Raw genomic sequence first — 14,090 nt, 5'->3', positions numbered from 1 at the left:
GCCCCAAGCAATGTTTTAAATAATATTTCAAAGAGCAATAGTGAAAGAGACTTAGATTTTAGGTTATTCACTGCACACTGTTTCCCCTTGCCAATCTGGTTACCCATTTCTGCTGACTAATAAAAACCCCAGCTGCATGAGATTACTCAAGTTCTGACCTTTAGATGATCCTTTAAGTCCTCCTCAGACTGGATTGAATCAACTGCCCCTACTGGTCTTGCTTCTTTTCCAACTAATGTGATCCTTCTGTGACAAAGATTTGGTCTTTGCTTGTAGCTCGGGCTTTTCCAGTGAAGTTCCAAAGTTTGAATGGAATGCATAGCAGGTGGTTTTTTTTTTTTTTTTTCCTCTAGCTCTGTTAACCAGCACTATAATTTAATACCTGTACTGTCTGTTGCTGCTTCTGGCTGGCTTCCCTGAGGCAGGCAGATTGGGAGGTGTGATTCACACTGGGAGACTGAAGGGAAAGGAGAAGTGGAGAGCGAGGGAGGAGAGAGAATGAACTTGTAGGAAGTGCAGTCAGATTGAGCTCAAACATGCATCAACACACGTGAAGGAGTCTTGTGGTAAATGGCTAGGTTATACACTTACACATCCCTTCCAATGCACACTGTCTGAAGTCATTAAGTTTCAAAGAAACTCGCTCAGAATAAAGGGGAAAATGTAGATTCCTGCACACCTATAGCAAGCTCTTGTTAGGGTGGTAGTTGCCACTTATTATTTGCGCCCTGGTGTCCTTTCACTCAAGCCTCTGCCAGCTTGCAAAGAGGAGGTGGAAGAATTCTGCAGCTGATGGGTCATGGCGGTTCTCTACTTAATTAGGAGAGGATGAAGGCCGTGAGGTTAAATTTCTAAGTAATTCCCTGTAACACCAACCCGCTCCCAAAGCCCCTCTGCCACCACCCCCATTAACTGCATTTGGAAGTATTCAATATGGCCTTCAAAAAAAGTAGGAGATGCCAACTATGGTGGTGTTTTTTTTTTATCGGTGAATTCGTTTAAAAGCACGTCACAAGGAATCCCCAGGAAATTCTCATCTATTGATCTATTGTTCTGGGCCTAGATTGGAGGAGCACAATGCTACCCAGTATTTTCCATGTTCTCCTGATCCAAGAGTTCCTGAGGTTGGCATTGTTAAGATAGAGTGGCAGAGTCTTCACTTAGAGACTGAGACTCAGAACATCTACTGGGAGACGGAGTGGGCGTGGGCTGCAAACTAACTCCACCAAGTGCATTTCTGTGTCTTGGGAGGAAAATTTGGGGCATACTAAGACTCAAATAGTGCTTGGTAAACTTATGTGTGTTTACTTGAGAGGCAGAGAGGGTGAGCGCTCCCTGAGATGGGTCATTCCCTCAATGCCCTCAATAGCTAGGGCTGGGTCAGGCTGAAGCCAGGGCCCAGAAACTCAATCCAGCTATCCCACGTGGGTGGTAGGAACCCGAGTACTTGAGACATCTGCTGCCTCTCGGGGTGCACGTTAGTAGGAAGCTGAAATTGGGAGCTGGATCCAGACTGAACTTAGGCGCTCTGATATGGGATGTAGATGTCTGAGAGCATCTTAACTTCTAGGTCCGCCTGCCATGGGAAACTTGTTTGTAACTCTGCCTTTCAAATAAATCTTTAACAGAGAGGCAAAGAGAGAGAGGTCTTCTATCCACTAGTTCACTCCCAAATGCTTGCAATGGCTGGAGCTGTGCCGATCTGGAGCCAGGAGTTTCTTCTCTTTCTCCCATGCAAGTGCAGGGGCCCAGGCACTTAGGCCATCTTCTATTGCTTTCTGATCAAGCAGAGAGCTTGAACAGAAGTGGAGCAGTGGGACTTGAACTGGCAGCCATACTGGATGCCAGCACCTCAGGTGGCAGCTTTACCTGCTTCGTGATAGTGCCAGCCCCAGAGAAACTTTTTTTTTTTGACAGGCAGAGTGGACAGTGAGAGAGAGAGAGAGAAAGGTCTTCCTTTGCCGTTGGTTCACCCTCCAATGGCCACCGCGGCCGGTGTGCTGTGGCCGGCGCACCGCGCTGATCCGATGGCAGGAGCCAGGTACTTATCCTGGTCTCCCATGGGGTGCAGAGCCCAAGCACTTGGGCCATCCTCCACTGCACTCCCTGGCCACAGCAGAGAGCTGGCCTGGAAGAGGGGCAACCGGGACAGAATCCAGCGCCCCGACCGGGACTAGAACCCGGTATGCCGGCACCGCAAGGCGGAGGATTAGCCTAGTGAGCTGCGGCGCCGGCCCAGGCAAACTCTTAATGATAAAAGCTTCATGACAGTTACAAAGTCAGAGAAAACACATCTTATAAGAGCTTTAGTCCTCCATACAGTTACGGGTTGTTTAATGAGGGGGACATTCTGAGAAATATTGTTAGGTGACTGTGTGAACATCAAGAGTGCACATGCACAAGTCCAGATGGTACCACCTACTACACTAAGGGATGCCTGGAATATTTAAATACAAGCATATGTTTCCATTCTAAGGAGAAACTACTAATAAATCCTTTTCTTCCTCTTGGTACCAGCATATGAAAACTTTTTCTCAGATACTACGGCTTATTTTGGGCCCACCTTATAAAGCTTACTGCACATTAGCCTTCATCCTGTCATTTATCTGATGTCTCTGAGTCTGTCATTTAACAGAGAAACAGGTATAATACAACCTCTAATGTGGTCATAACATCAGAGGTAATGCAGGGAAAGTGCCTAGTACGGTGCCTGGCACCTGGCAAACCAAAAGCAGATGGCTATTTTTATTACTATACAGAAACTCATCTTCAGAAACAAGTTTTAGAATTTGCTTGCTTTATCTTTTTCTAAACTACTTAGAAAAGAGAAGATCAAAGATTGTGGTTTTTCTGCCTTTAAAATATTTTTTTTCAAAAAATTATTTAAAATATCAATGGTTTGGGCAATAGTAGCTTTCTAAAAAGTACCCTTTCATAGCCATGAAGGTCATGATTGATTCAGAAAAAAGTTACCTAGTGGATGGTAAAACTGCTGGGTGAGTGTGTACTGAGGAATAAAATGTTAACACAATCTCATGCTATCATCCTACAGATTAACTTTTCTCTGTGTAATCAAGGAGTAAAGTGACTTTTAATCGGATTCTATCAATGAGGGACCAACCAATCACCAGAGAAATCTAAATTGTGCAACAATGTACAATAAAATTGCTCTATACTCTTCAAATAGGTCGTTGTCATGGAAGACAAAAAAAACTGTTCTAAATTAAAGGAGTCTAAAGATGTATTAATAAATGTACCCTATGATGTTTAATCAGATCCTTCATGGGGAAAACACAGCTGTAAGGATCTTTACTGGGACAACTGAACTTTTTTGACAGGCAGAGTGGACAGTGAGAGAGACAGAGAGAAAGGTCTTCCTTTTGCCGTTGGTTCACCCTCCAATGGCTGCTGCGGCTGGCGTGCTGCAGCTGGCACATCGCGCTGGTCCGAAGCCAGGAGCCAGGTGCTTCTCCTGGTCTCCCATGGGGTGCAGGGCCCAAGCACTTGGGCCATCCTCCACTGTACTCCCTGGCCACAGCAGAGAGCTGGCCTGGAAGGGGGGCAACCGGGACAGAATCCAGCACCCCGACCGGGACTAGAACCCGGGGTGCCGGCGCCGCTAGGTGGAGGATTAGCCTATTGAGCCGCGGTGCCAGCCCAACTGGTGAACTTTGATTATGAACCGTATATTGGGTAATAAAACTTAATGAAAACAAACGACTGCTACTCGGCTATTTTTGGACTGACATCTTTCCTGAAATACTTTAGTATGTTGGAATCTATATGTACAATCTGTATTCATGAGAAGTGTTTGCTGCTTCCCATTACATTGGATTAGAGTTTTTGGAGAAACATGCAGTTAGTTGAGCTGGAGTCATATACAGGTGTTAAGACCATAGAAAAGAACCAAGTAGATGCTAATAGCTCCTGCATGCAATTCTGTGCGGGATTCTGTCGGGATGATACTAGCTGCACTTAAGGAGGGCTGGGTAAATGCTAACTGTTGACAATAACCAGCAGGGTCCCAAGGTGGGACTGTTGCTTAATTGATTTTAGGAAATTCTGCCTAATGAGAATGGATTGCTGGTCAAATCCTAGAGCAATTCCATTCTCCTTTCAGTAGGAGGTGGATGACCGAGCAGCTGGTGGGAACAAGCCCTGCTGCCCCACTGGAGACGGTGGTGTAATAGTCTCAACTAACGGGGAATTACACAAGGATGTGGGAGCCCGGCTGGCAGTCATTAATAAGTCATTCAGTGTTGGGGCGGCCTCTGTGTCTCAGGGAGTGAGAGGAGCCATTAACAGCTTACTTTTAGTTTCCAAAGCCAGAGATATTTTCATTACTGGTGTCCTCGGGCAGAGACTTTTTAATTTAAAAAAAGAAAGTAAGTTCAGGATGGAAATAGCCCATCACCACAGGAACATCTCTGCAGCAGAAACACATTATAGTTTACCTGTCAATCTTCCCAGCAGGCCAGGTTTATTTTGAGCGTCTGGAGCGAGGAAGAGAATGGAAGCAAGAAAGCTGAAGGGCGGGCTGATGGAGGACCCGGAGTCGCTAATCCTTTGGACAGGCTGAGGACTTAATTCCATGGTGGTCCTGAAATCTCAGGATTCTTGCCTCTCTGGCTAACGATGAAGTGACCCTTCTTGTCACAAAATTGCCCCAACTGTTTCCAGATCCTAACACCTGGCTTTTAAGACCTTTTGGACAGGGGTTACAGTGGTTTCAGGTTGGCCACAAATCTTGTTACTGTCCCAACGGGAGGTACATTTCATTTGTTCTCTCCCCGAGTCTTGGCTGGCTCTGGGTCTGTTCAGTCAACAGAAAGCAGCTGAAGCGCATGTGCAGGTCCAGGCCTCGCCTTCTAGCAGGCTGTGGCTTCCATCGCCTTTTCTTGGCACACTTAAGCTTGGGACACTCCTTCTTGGAGCCTGGTTACTATGCAGAGAGAAGCCCAAGCCACATGGAGGCCAGCAGCCAGTACCAACTGGCAGCCATCTGGGTGAGCCACCTTGGCCATCCTGTCCAACCTTGCCCTTGGATGACATCATATGGGGCTGAAGCCCAGCAAAGACCACACAGGGAATCGCCAGCAGAGAAAATGTTGCAAGCCATGAAATCTTAGTGTGGTTTGCTCTGTAGCCACAGACAACTGAAATAGGTGTGTCTCCTTTTCATTAAATTTTCCTTCTTAACCAGTATAGAAAAGCAAAGCATGGGGAATGACGTGTGCTGAGTCAAGAGAGAATTGTCTAGAATAGGTGATGACATCCTTATCCTTTGGTAGGGTTTTGTCTTCAAAACTGGCCCCAGCTTTAAGGCCTCTTTTTGATACTCAACACAGACAATAATAAAAAATTCATTTTAATCTGGCCTTACCCCAACACGTGTGTTTCACACAGACCTTATTTTTAAAACAGTTTATTGTATTTAATACATTATAAAATTTGAAAAACTGTAGGAAAGCAGCAGACTCAAACTGGAGCAACTCTAACAAGTAATAATTCTGGCCCCTTTGCAAAACTGATCCGTTTAAAAACAAAGTAAAGTTCACATCTGTGAGGCAGACAAAAAAGTGTGACTTCTGTACAAACTACATTTAAAATTTCATGTCTAAATGTCTTTTAAATGCAATGTGCTCAGGAGAGTTTTTCTGAAGTCCTGCCTGGTCCCCGCCTAAAGAGACATGAAACCCCCAAATGCAAAGAAACTCGATTCAAGGTGTCTTTAAAAAAATAAAAAAGAAAAAAGAAAAATGACAAAGGAAAAAGGAACAACGGATGGCTGTTGGCAATGGAAACTGTAAGGAGACTGCGACCTCCCGCTCATGGCTTGTTTATTGGTCAGAGGCCTTGGGAGGCCCAGGACACTTCACGGCCATCACAGCACCAACTGTAGCTATTACCTTTTTTTTTGTTTTCCTTTTTGCATTTCCTACCTTTTGACATATATATATATTTATATATTTTTTACACCTTGAGGATATCGCTATTCCAATTGTTCCCATGTGAATACAGGTGTGGTCTCTATTGGATATAAATGTGTCTTTCATTCGATTTTTAGGTCCAGGACTTGGTTTGCTGTCCCAACTGCGCATAAATGTCCCTTTTCTGTTTGCGTTGTGTGGTGTGTGTTTTCCTCTGTGCGTAAGAAATAGGTCCGTTAGTCCAGGGGCTCTTGCTTTATCCGGATCACAGAGGGTACGCGCGGCGTCCGCCTCAGCTCCCGCCGGAGGACGTATTCGCTGAACTGGGATGAGTCCACTCCTCCCCCGCAGGAGCCCACGATTTCAAATCCTCTTTGTTGCAACCTCTCAAGGACCTGCAAGGGGCAAGACAAGCATCCAGTGAGGGGTGGGTAGGTGCTGTGGCCACATAAGGACTTCAAAGGCACGTACCAAATCTGAGATCATCTGCAACACTGGTCCATCTCTTCCAACTCCTGCATCTCTTTGAGCTTCTCTCACAGGGAGACCTGGGATTAAAGGGCAGGAGGGAGGGAGCAAACATCTCTAATTCCTACAATGTGACGTCACGTGCTTGCTTTGTACTTGCTAGTGACAACACCCTGTCATGTTGGCTCCATTTTATTGATGAGCAAACTGAGGCTTGCGGTTAGTGTGGCATGGACCTGGCTTCCCAACTCAGGTATGTTTGGCTTCCAATCCCATGTGTGTGTGTGTGTGTCTGTGTCTATTGTAATACTGCCTTCTCAAAAATGGGGTTCAGGTTTCAAAGCTCATTTATCACTAACATGTGTTGTGTGAGGTGATAGACTATGTATGGGAAGAGTGGTATCTGAATTTACTTAGCCAGTGATTCATTTGTGCTCTCAACTCTGAGTTCCCCAATACCCAGGTACTTTTTCTGTATTTCAGCTTGGAAGACTGATTAACTCCAATAGCAGAACAAATGGATTGCTGAATACAACTGAGGTTTATCTATAGGTTTTCAAACGTATGACAACTGAAATGCATTCAAGGAGGGAAAAATACATGCAATGCCTATGTATTAGAAAATATATCCAGGGCCAGCGCCATGGCTCATCTGGTTAATCCTCGGCCTGCGGCGCCAGCATCCCATATGGGTGCCGGGTTCTAGTCCCAGCTGCTCCTCTTCCAGTCCAGCTCTCTGCTGTGGCCTGGGAAGCAGTGGAGGATGGCCCAAGTGCTTGGGCTCCTGCACCAGCATGGGAGACCAAGAAGCACCTGGCTCCTGGCTTCAGATTGGCGCAGTGCCGGCCGTAGCGGCCATTTGGGGAGTGAACCAACAGAAGGAAGACCTTTCTGTCTCTCTCTCACTATCTGTAACTCTACCTGTCAAATAAAAAAGAAATTCTTTGTTTTGGATATATTTTTTTATTCTACCCTTCTTGTATAAACATAAACCATATAAACTAGTCTTTAATTTTGAGATAAAATACTTAATGCAAGAAAGATCCCAGCTGGCGCCACAGCTCAATAGGCTAATCCTCTCCCTGCGGCGCTGGCACCCCGGAGTTCTAGACCCGGTTGGGGCACCAGATTCTGTCCCAGTTGCTCCTCTTCCAGTCCAGCTCTCTGCTGTGGCCCTGGAAGGCAGTGGAGGATGGCCCAAGTGCTTGGGCCCTGCACCCGCATGGGAGACCAGGAGAAGCACCTGGCTCCTGGCTTCGGATGAGTGCGGTGCGCCGGCCGCGGCAGCCATTTGGGGGGTGAACCAGTGGAAAAGGAAGACCTTTCTCTCTGTCTCACTGTCCACTCTGCCTATCAAAAAAAAATCCCTTCATTTGTCACTATGTATCTGACCCAGGGTTGTTTGTTTTTTGAGGGGGGAGAGGGAGAGACACTGAGAGCTCCTGTATACTGGTTTGCCTCCCAAAGCCCCCAACATCAGGGCTGGACAGGGGGCTGAGTTGGGATCTGGGAACTCAATTGAAGTCTCTTGTGGGTGGCAGGAACCCTGTGATGTCAGCCATCACTGCTGCCTCCCCAAGTCTGCATTAGCAGGAAGCTGGGGTCAGGAGCCGGGGCAGGTGTCTAACCTGGGCACTAGGATGTGGGCTGTGGGCATCTTAATCGCTAGGCTCCAAACCTGTCCCTCTGACACCCTTAAATGCAGGAAATAGCACCTGGAACCCTCAGGCCAAAAAAATCCCACAGAAAACTCCTCTGGAGCTATTTCTTGAGGAATCCAAATATTAGACTTGCAAATATTCTCTGCTGGGGTTTTGGATATAATTACTTCCTTACCTGTCAAGATGATTCAATGCTAACTCAGATTTTTGGGATAAGTGAAATGTTGCTAAATAACCCTCAAAATGCAGTCCATATAAAGTGAACGGTTTTTTAAAATTTTTGTTCACCTACTTTTATGTGGAACATAATCTGTCTTGCAACAGATGAGATTGAAAATTGAGAGTGTGTTTTCTAAATTAAACTTCAAATGCTGGCAAATTTGAGAGAATACAAGTCCTTATGAAAACAAATGAACATTGTACCCCAAAGTGCTGTATTTCTGTGAGTGAATTTACAGTGCACAGGATGAAGAAAACAATCCCTAATTGCCAAGAAAAGACCAAGGGCTCCCTGCAAGGAGAATTCTGTAGGCAGGAATGCAGCCTGTCAGCAGGAACCAGGCCAGTTAGCCCGGCTACACCACCACTCTGGAAGCGGGGCCGAGCCCTGATTAGGAGAGGTGAGGAGGCTGTGAACAATTCAGAACCCAGCTCTGGCCTCCGTGCTGTCTGTCGCTGGTGTTTGTGGTTACTAAATCGCTCGTGCAGAAGGCCCATGGTGTTCATGGGTTCTGCATCTGGCAACACAACGGACTGCAGACCAAAAATGCCAGGCCCGTGATGGTTGTGTGTGTCTTCCACATGGGCAGGCTTTTTCTTGTCATTATTTCCTAAATGATCGTCTAACAGTTACATTGTATTGGTGATCTAGAGAGGATTCAAAGAAGACAGGAGGATGGGCGTGGGTTAGTGCAGATACTGTACCATTTCATACCAGGGACAGAAGCAGCTGCAGAGGCTGGTATGGGGGTGGGGTTTGGGGAAGTCCTGGAATCAGCCCTTTGAGGACATTGAGGGAGGACTGCCTAAGAAAATCAGGAGGCCTCTTCCATCCCCAGGGACCTGACCTGCATAACATGGTAGTTATTCAGTATGATCCAGTGTTACCCTGGATGTGGTCAACAGCTTATTTCAATATAATGCAAATAGTGTATGAGGCCACTGCTTTTTTTCTTTTTGACAGGCAGAGTTAGACAGTGAGAGACAGAGAAAGGTCTGCCTTCCGTTGGTTCACACCCCCAAATGGCTGCTATGGCGGGCACGCTGCGTCGATCGTCAATCCGAAGCCAGGAGCCAGGTGCTTCTCCTGGTCTCCCATGCGGGTGCAGGGCCCAAGCACTTGGGCCATCCTCCACTGCACTCCCGGGCCACAGCAGAGAGTTGGACTGGAAGAGGGACAACCGGGACAGAATCCGGCGCCCCAACTGGGACTAGAACTCCGGGGTGCCAGAAACGCAGGTGGAGGATTAGCCTAGTGGGTTGCGGGGCTGGCCCGAGGCCACTGCTTTTTAAACATCAACTTAGTTTCTTAGTTTCTTCATCAGCTGAGGATGTTAAAACCCCTCAGTGGGGTACCAGGTGTCGGATGCTCTGTCGCAGTCTCTGTGTGCCTACAAGTCCATTCTCATTTCTTGGTCAGTAAAAACAGGAAGCGGGAGTGGGTCATGGCCGAGTAGTACATGGAAGATGTTTGGATGAAAATCTCCACTCTGGATCTGGGAAACGTGTGAAGCACATGAATTGATGATGCTAGATATTCACCAGCCGAGGGGTGGGGCCGAGGTCTTCCTGTCCTGACTTTTGTGGTTCTGCCCCTGCATCCGCCCCGGGGAGGGCCTGGGCAAGGTGTGTGGGGGCCAGGAAAGGCTTACTGGGCTATGAGAGGAGCAGAGGCTGCTCAGGATCACTGTGCAGGGCAGGACGGGAGTGCCACACACCTCCAGGGGGCGCCATCCACATAGGTGAAAATGTGTGCACCCCAGAGGCCACCGGGCTACTAGGAGTGTGTGCCTTCCTCCATCACACTTAGGGGTCATTTTCTACTGTTCTCTCACAATCCGTTCAAAAAACAAAAACCACAGTCATGGAACAATTCTCAAGAGGCAGCATGGCTTGGTGGAGCTTCTAGTCTGTGCTTTGGGAGCAGTTTTGGTGGCTAAATATAGAACACAGGCATGGGCCCACCCCAGCTAATAAGGGGTAGGAGGGGACAGGTGTTTGCGCTTAGTGGTTAGGACACCTGTATACTTTATCAGAGTACCTGGGTTTCCCTTCTGGCTCCAGGTCCTGACTCCTGAGGGCTGCTAATGCAGACCCTGGAAGGCAGTGGTGATAACTCAAGTACTTGGGTCTTTTCCAATCACATAAAGAGACCCGGAATGAGCTCCTGCCCTCAGCCTTGGTATCCTCAACCATTGAGGGCATTTTGGGAGTGAATCTGCTGATGGGAACTCTCTCTCTGCCTTTCAAATAAATGAGAGGGAAAAAGCAAGAATCCCCACTCCACTGCATTCAGATAGTTGTGCATCACACAGAGCTAGAGCCAAGACCCAGGTGTGTGTCTGTTTTCTCATCGGCAAGAGGAGGATCAGCAGTGCTTACCCTCTCCAAGTTGTTACAGGAAGACAGTGCCTGTGCAGGCAGACAACACCCATCAGCATCTAAGGCCCATGGGACCTCCTACGGTATAAATTCAAGTTCTGAATTTCACCCAAGTCTCCTCCCATAGAGTTCTCCACCTAACCAATGGCGCTTCCACCATCCAGCTCCTGACAAATGCTGTAGACTAGGCTTGTCTAAGAACAGCCAGCCACTGTCAGAAAGTCTTGTTGGCGCTACACGAGGACACTCAGAACTGGGCCCTTCACAGCTACCACTGGAACCATGGCCTTCTAACCGCTCTCTCTGCTTCTGCTATTCCCACCTGCTGCTGGAGTATTCATGCTAAAATATGAACCGTGTCAGGTCAGTATTTTGCTCAAAAACCCTCCTATGGCTTTCCATTCAACTCACACAGGCAAATGAATCCCAACCGAAAGAAACCAAATTGGAAAAATCCTGTGCTTAGCACCCTCCAGCAGGCTCTCCACAACCTGTTCCTGGTCACCCCTGTCCCTAAGTGCCAGAACTCTTGCTCCTTGGTTCACCTTCCTCAAACCACACTGGCTCTCCTGATGTTTCTCAACATGCCAATCACTCTCCCATTTCCAGTCTTCCAGAACTTGCTGAGCCTGCTGTTTGGAGTACTTTACCCTAGAAATCCCCTTGCCATTACCTGGCAATATTATGTTGATTGGCAGTAGCCCCTGACCCTGTTCCTATAATAAGGGTTCCATGACCACAGCTCCAGGGCTTACCCCAGCCCCTGGCACATAGCAGGTGTTCGATAGATTTGTAGAATGCCTGCTGTAGTGCGAAGCCTAACCCTCCGTCCAACAGCAGTGTTACACGAGTGCAAAGGCACTAGGCAAAGGCGAGGTGAAGGAACAGCATTAGGAGTGACATCTGGTGCACGCCATGCACAATGACGCCGTACCTGGACTGAGTTGAGGTGACAGTAGCCATTGAGTGGAAACCTGATGACATGCGTGGAGTCGTGATTCCAGCCGGCGTTGACGGAGTTGCACATCACGTCACCAATCTCCGGAAACACCTCTTCTATCAAGGACTTGTCGCCGCTGAGCGTGATCCTCTCTCCGAGGTCGGGGGCCACCCGCACCACGAGGCACTCGCAGGGCCGTGCAAAGCGACCACTTTCTCTGTCCTGCTTCCATCTTTCCATCTCCAGCAGCATGGGCTGAAGCTGAAAATACTTTGCCTCTTCGTATAACAAAGTGTAGTCCTGGAAAAAGAAACAAGGTATTTCACAATGCAAAATACAAACAGAACGCTGAACGCCCATATTTAAGAGGTGATTTTTCTTTTTACCTCTGTCATTTCAATGAAACCAAGTCTGAGTGTAATTTTTCACTTAAAACATGGGCAGGCTGGGGGGAGTAGAAAGAGCTATTCCTTCTGCTGGTTCATCCCTCATATGCCTGCAATGGCCAGGTGAAAGCCAGGAGCCTGAAAATCCACTGAGGTCCCACAAAGGGGTTCAAGCACTTGAGCCGTCACCTGCTGTCTCCCAGGTGCACTGTCAGAAAGCTGAAGCGGGAACTGACCCAGGCACCCTAACATGGGATGCAGGTATCCCGAGCAGCAGTGTAACCCACTGTACCCCAGGAACCATCATTACTCAGAGGTGAAAGGATTCACCCAAGACTTTGTCTTTTGGTAGAAAAATGCCTCTGGAACTTCAAGTTTGACTGTGTCGGTGAGAATCCGATGTGTATCTGCTTGCATGGAACACCCATGCCGACTGCACTTGGGGACAACTGTGCAGTGCTCACCCCTCGCCTGAGGCCTGCGTGCCGCATCAACTTCAGTGGCAGCTGCAGAACTCGCCGCAGGAGGGTGCAGGCAGCAAGCCAGTGGAGTGGGGCTGTGGGTGGGCACCTACAGGGCAAGCTCTCGGCTTTTACTTAAGCTTGGGTGTGGATCTGGGACGGTGGTGGGGAGTGTAATGGAGACTTGGAAAGCTACCCCAGTGCCCTCAGCCACTTGTTGGTGCCGCTGACAGGCAAAGGTTAGGCCTCAACCCCTGCAGGTCACAGGTGCAAAGAAACAAATTTATCCATTTCTGACAGCACAATCTTTAACTGTGGTTTCCTTTTCTCCAGTCAAAAAGCAACTGAATTCAAACAGAAGTCTAACAGGGATTCAAACACACGCTAAGCCACTGAACGAGAAGACAAAGGAGCATGAAGGGAGGTAGCGACTTAGGAACAGCATCAACAGGCAGGTCAATATTGTGTCTAAAGGTAGCTATGGTCACAATCATTTCTGGCTGTGAGATAAACGGGTGCTTGTCCAGACACGTTGACTGAGAATGTTTTCATCAACTGACACAGGCATTTTTGTCTGCCTCCCCTGGGCTGCAGCTGGCAGGCGGTGCCTGGTGCTTGCGTGAGAGCCATGTTGGAAACCTGTGGCCTGTGCACCTCCAAGATAGGGAATTCAGTGTGAGAAATGGGGTATGACCTGGGGAGGATTTTTTTTAAAAGATTTCATTTGAAAGTCAGAGTTACACAGAGGAGAGGCAGAGAAAGAGGTCTTCCGTCCAATGGTTCACTCCCTAGATGGCCGCAACAGCCAGAGCTGCGCCGATCTGAAGCCAGGAGCTTCTTCCAGGTCTTCCACGTGGGTGCAGGGGCCCGAGGACTTGGGCCATCTTCTACTGTTTTCCCAGGCCACAGCAGAGTGCTGGGTTGGAAGAGGAGCAGCAGGGACTAGAACCGGTGCCCATATGGGATGCCGGCACTTCAGGTCAGGGTGTTAACCCACTGCGCCACAGCACCAGCCCAGAGAAATGTTTTTATTTTTCACTTGACTTTTTCTCTTGCAAATCAAGCAGCAGTAGCATCCTCTAAGGCTTCCAGAGCAGAGAGTGAAGAGACGCGGGCGCAGTAGGCCCCTAGCTGGGTAACTTCTTTCCATGTTGAGAAACTTGAGGCAGGTGGAAGCAGCTAGATGGGCACTGCTGCGCAGCAGACTGCCCTGGCCGTGGGCGCCCCACTGTTACAGGGGAGGAACCCACAGCTCCGATCATCTTCCTTGCACATGTCTCTGCCTGCGCAGCCTCCCGCTCCGTAGTGAGTTGGGGACTAAGCTGAGGCGTGGCCACTCCTAAGCCAGGGCACAATGGGAGTCCCAGTGAGCCTAAGGGGTGGGCGTGGGAGACGCTGCAGGTTCTGCCTGGGATCCAACTATGGGGCCTTGTCATCTTTGACAACTGTGAGATACTGACCTAAATATTCTACTTACCTACCGAGATGACAGCTTCCCAAGGCAATTTAAACACAGCATCGGGAGTTACATAAGCAAGAGAAGTGAGAATATCTGCTATTGTATTTTATTTTCCATGAGATTTAATACATAAGGGAATGTACATAAAACATTCATGAAATTTTAGCATTAGGAAGGATCTAGG

General features: G+C 48.1%; 1 protein-coding gene across 5 annotated transcripts in view; it reads right to left on the bottom strand.

Moving 5' to 3' along the window:
- Positions 1–5,409: 5,409 nt before the first annotated feature.
- Positions 5,410–14,090, bottom strand: part of KCTD1 (potassium channel tetramerization domain containing 1) — a 214,721-nt gene continuing 206,040 nt past the window's right edge. For all 5 annotated transcript variants that reach the window (XM_070050358.1, XM_070050357.1, XM_070050359.1 and 2 more), the window contains exons 4-5: positions 11,595–11,900; positions 5,410–6,325 (exon numbers count right to left, since the gene is read on the bottom strand). In XM_070050358.1, the coding sequence (XP_069906459.1) occupies positions 6,167–6,325; positions 11,595–11,900 (465 nt within the window). In that variant the 3' untranslated portion in view covers positions 5,410–6,166. The remainder of the gene's footprint in view (positions 6,326–11,594; positions 11,901–14,090) is intronic.

This window comes from Oryctolagus cuniculus, chromosome 10 (genome assembly GCF_964237555.1).
Source record: "Oryctolagus cuniculus chromosome 10, mOryCun1.1, whole genome shotgun sequence".
NCBI lineage: Eukaryota > Metazoa > Chordata > Mammalia > Lagomorpha > Leporidae > Oryctolagus > Oryctolagus cuniculus.
This window is presented reverse-complemented; position numbering and strand designations above follow the sequence as displayed.